General features: G+C 42.2%; 1 protein-coding gene across 1 annotated transcript; it reads right to left on the bottom strand.

The window, feature by feature from the left end:
* Nucleotides 1-586: 586 nt before the first annotated feature.
* On the bottom strand, nt 587-1,611 carry LOC132779257 (olfactory receptor 11G2-like). Its single transcript, XM_060782947.2, has one exon. It carries the CDS (start codon nt 1,384-1,386, stop codon nt 634-636), a length of 753 nt encoding a protein of 250 aa, XP_060638930.2. The 5' UTR covers nt 1,387-1,611; the 3' UTR covers nt 587-633.
* Nucleotides 1,612-4,197: the final 2,586 nt, after the last annotated feature.

Below are 4,197 nucleotides of genomic sequence, written 5' to 3'. Positions count from 1 at the left end.
TTGCAATTCCCAGGAATCTTCAACTCTTTGGGCAGGACTAGTTGGGAGATCCTGTGTCCATAATGTAACCTTTCCAAACTGTGTGCGGCATTCTGTTTATAATTAAGATCATAATTAAACATCTGGGGGAAAAGGATGATATAATATGGAAAGTGAATCATGAATAAGATACGGCAATGTAGAAATGTCAACAAAGCACATGGTGTTTCAAATACAATAGATGGTTGTGCTCTGTATTAATACCATATTTCTTTGATCCCAAGATGCTATCGATTGGAAGACGCACACTAATTTCAGTACCACCAAGAGGAAAAAAATATCTAGACACGCACACAGATATATAGTACTCCCAATTCTAAGATGCACCCCATTTTTAGAGATTTTATATTGTGAGAAATGTATCTGAACTAAAGTAGTTCAGAACCAGAAAATTGCTAGAGATATTTTGTTGGATGTTTCTAGTTGAAACCACAGGTACTGGTCCTGCAGGTATGGGGTCATACTCTATAATACAAATTAATAACATATTTCAGGAGGGGGGAACTATTTTAATGAGGAATTATATGTTCTACAGGGAGACAGGCCCTGACTTTCTGGCCAAGGTCCACATCAACCATCCCCGGATCATTGCATCTAATTTCCCCCCAATATTGTCCTCCTTAGAGCATCCTTCATCTCCTTGTTCCTCAGGCTGTAGATGAGTGGGTTGAGCAGAGGGGTCACCACTGAATAGAAGAGGGTCACCACTTTGTTGCTGCCTCCAGAAGCTTCGGGGGCGACGTAGGTGACCATGATGGATCCGTAGAAAAGGCTCACCATGGCCAGGTGGGAGGTGCAGGTGGAAAAGGCCTTCTTCCTCTTCACGGTGGAAGACAACCTCATCACTGCCCGTAGGACTGCAGTGTAGGATCCCACGATGAAGAGGAACGGGCCAAAGATAGCAATGGAGCTGAGGCTGTAGAAAGCCAACTCTATGCGGGGAGCTGGAGAGCAGGACGCAGACAGCAGTGGTCCTGGGTCGCAGATAAAATGGTCGAGGAGATTGGAGCCACAGAAACGGAGCTGGGAAATCAACACAATGGGCACCAAGAACCAAATGAACCCAGAGACCCAGCAGGATGCTGCCAAATTGACACAAAAGCGTGGTGACATAAGGATGGGATAACGCAATGGGTGGGAGATGGCCAAGTAGCGATCCAAGGCCATTGCAGCAAGGAGGAAGCTCTCGGTGGTCCCCATAGAAAAGAAGAAGTAGAATTGGAGGAAGCAGCCTTGGAAGGAGATGATGCTTGGCTGCAGGGACACTAGATCTGACAGCATCCGGGGCACCGTGGTGGTTACGTAGCACATCTCCAGCCCTGAAAAGTTGCCCAGGAGGATGTACATGGGGAGGCGGGTGAGGCGAGAGTCCCAGAGGACGGCCCACACGATGCACAGGTTGCCCAACAAGGTGAAGGCATAGCAGGTGGAGAGCAGAGAGCAAAGCAGCAGGTGGAATGACCATGAGAGGGATGGGAAGCCCAAGAGAACAAAGCCAGTCACCAAGTTGGTTTCGTTTGCCTGGTTGGAGAAGAAGTGGCCCTGTGATTTTGCAAGAATCAAAGAGGGAGATACATAGATTTATATAGTTGAAAGAGACCTTCAAGGGCCATCCAGTTCAAGCTCATCCTACCATGCAGCAATGCACAATCAAAACACTCCTGACAGATAGCCCCCCTAGCCCCTGTTTAAAAATATCCAGAGAAGAGAGAAAGGATGAAACTTTAAAACATGAATTCCTTGGCTAAGAGAATTCTGTGAGAGTAGGGCACATAACAATAACAATAACAATAACAACAACAACAACAACAATAACAACAACTTCATTTTTATACCCTGTCTCCATCTCTCCGAAGGGACTCGGGGCAGCTTACAAAGGGACAAACTCAAAAATTACAGGTTTAAACAAGCACAATAAAATACAATAAACAACAACAAACCAATAAAAAACATCACAATCAGGCAACATCATAAAAACAATATTATGGCTGAACAAATATTGATGTCAAAGATGACCAAATACACACACACAGAGATTGCGTAAAAGGTTCATAAAATTATTACAGTAGAGTCTCGCTTATCCAACATAAACGGGCCGGCAGAGCGTTGGATAAACAAAAATGTTGGATAATGAGGGATTAAGGAAAAGACTATATTAAACATCAAATTATGTTATGATTCCACAAATTGAGCACCAAAACATTATGTTTTACAACAAATTGACAGAAAAAGCAGTTCAATGCACAGTAACATTAAGTAGTAATTACTGTATTTACAAATTAAGCACCAAAACATTGCAATGTATTGAAACAGCTGTGGATCGGGTGGGAGGCAGACTGCATTGGATAATACAGAACGTTGGATGAGCGAAGGTTGGATAAGCGAGACTCTACAGTATTGTTATTATTTACTTTATTTATACCTCTCCTTTCTCTCCAAGGGGACTCAAGGCAGCTAACAGCCACACACTTTGATACATTTAAAACAAAGCAAATTAAACAATTAAAAAACAATTACACAGTACTGTGTGTGTTAGGCTAAAAATACAGTTAAAATACAATAAATATAATTAAAATACATTTTAAAACACTTAACCCCTCCCCCCCCCCCACTTCCAAAACCCACCTACAACCTCCTCAGCAACATGCCCCTTCTTAATTCTTGTTGCATTCCTGCCAGTTCGTCGAGGAAAAAGCACAAGCAAAAATAAACTTCAGGAACATTAGCAGCACTTGCAAACGCTACTTTGGATGGATTAAAACTGTCTGAACTGCCTAGAGGCCTCCAAGGTTGTAATACTCTAAGTAGTTCTAGAACTTTTAGTACATCCAACATAATTTTTCTAAGTTTTGTTTATGTACTTATCATTGTTTTATGCTTTTAGCATTGTAAAGGGACTTTTGTTTCTGTTATATAACTTCAATTGACCTCTGACATATAGTCAACTCTGCTGGACTGGCCACATAGTCCGAACGCTCAATCACCATCTCACAAAGCAGTTACTATTCTCCCAGCTCAAGAACATAGTGTTGTTGGACAGGAAAAGAGATCTAAAGATGGGCTTAAAGCCAATCTTAAAAACGGTGGCATAGACCTCGAGAACTGGGAAGCCCTGGACCTTGAGCACTTTAACTGGAGGTCAGTTGTGACCAGCAGTGCTGCAGAATTTGAAGAGGCATGAATGGAGGGTGAAAGGGAGAAATGTGCCAAGAGGAAGGTGTGTCAAACCAACTCTGACCAGGCCCACCTTCCACCTGGAAACCAATGTCCTCACTGCAGGACAACTTGTGTATCAAGAAAAGGGCTCCACAGCCACCTACAGACCCAAGACACTACACTTGGAAAACCATCATCCTCTGACTACAAGGGATCACCTAACTAAGTAAGCACGGTAAGTAAGCAATCCTGTCACAGGGTTTTCTTAGAAAGCTATATTCAAAGGAGGCTTGCCATTGCCTTCCTCTCAAACTCAAGAGTGTGTAATTTGCTCAAATTCATACAGTGGCAAAGGTTTGAACCCCCACCTCCCAGCGTCCGAGTCCAACACTCAAACCATGGTGACATTGGCACAAGTGACTGTGGCCAGTTAATAAGGTAGGCATTGGAGAAAATGGGTTGTTTGGATCCCGCTTTCCTCTACTGCCATTGGGTGACTGGATTTACAAGTGAGAACAGAAAGCAATAAACTGCAAAGACAGATTTAATAAAATTCCTTACCGCTTGTTCGGGCACATTCAGAGATGACATCGGTCATGTTAACTTCCAAACGAGTGCAGAGGGAAATCAATTGATTGAATTATAAGCATATAAAAAGTTATATACTTAAAACAAGAAACAATAAATTATTTCAATTTCTGAAAGGCTGGATTCAATTATTATCCAATGTACAATGAGTTTTAGGTAGATTTGAATGCATACTAATAAAGCTTTAGAAACTTGCCTTTCTTTTCACCATTAGAAGTGGCACTATCTCAATTGCCCAGATCTTAGAAAAGCTATTTTCTAGAACTACAGCTCCTAGAATGGCCCAGACACTGGTCCCAAAAAGTAAGTGTCTCAAGACACTTACTTTTTGGGTTTATGGAAAAGCACAATCTATTGTCCTAAGTTCCATTCCTGCCTTTAGGAAGAACAGCAAAGTGCAGCAGTTAGAGAACA

This window comes from Anolis sagrei, chromosome 6 (assembly GCF_037176765.1).
Source record: "Anolis sagrei isolate rAnoSag1 chromosome 6, rAnoSag1.mat, whole genome shotgun sequence".
Classification (NCBI taxonomy): Eukaryota; Metazoa; Chordata; class Lepidosauria; order Squamata; family Dactyloidae; genus Anolis; species Anolis sagrei.
The sequence above is the reverse complement of the archived record's forward strand: the minus strand, read 5'-3'. Positions and strand labels throughout refer to the sequence as shown.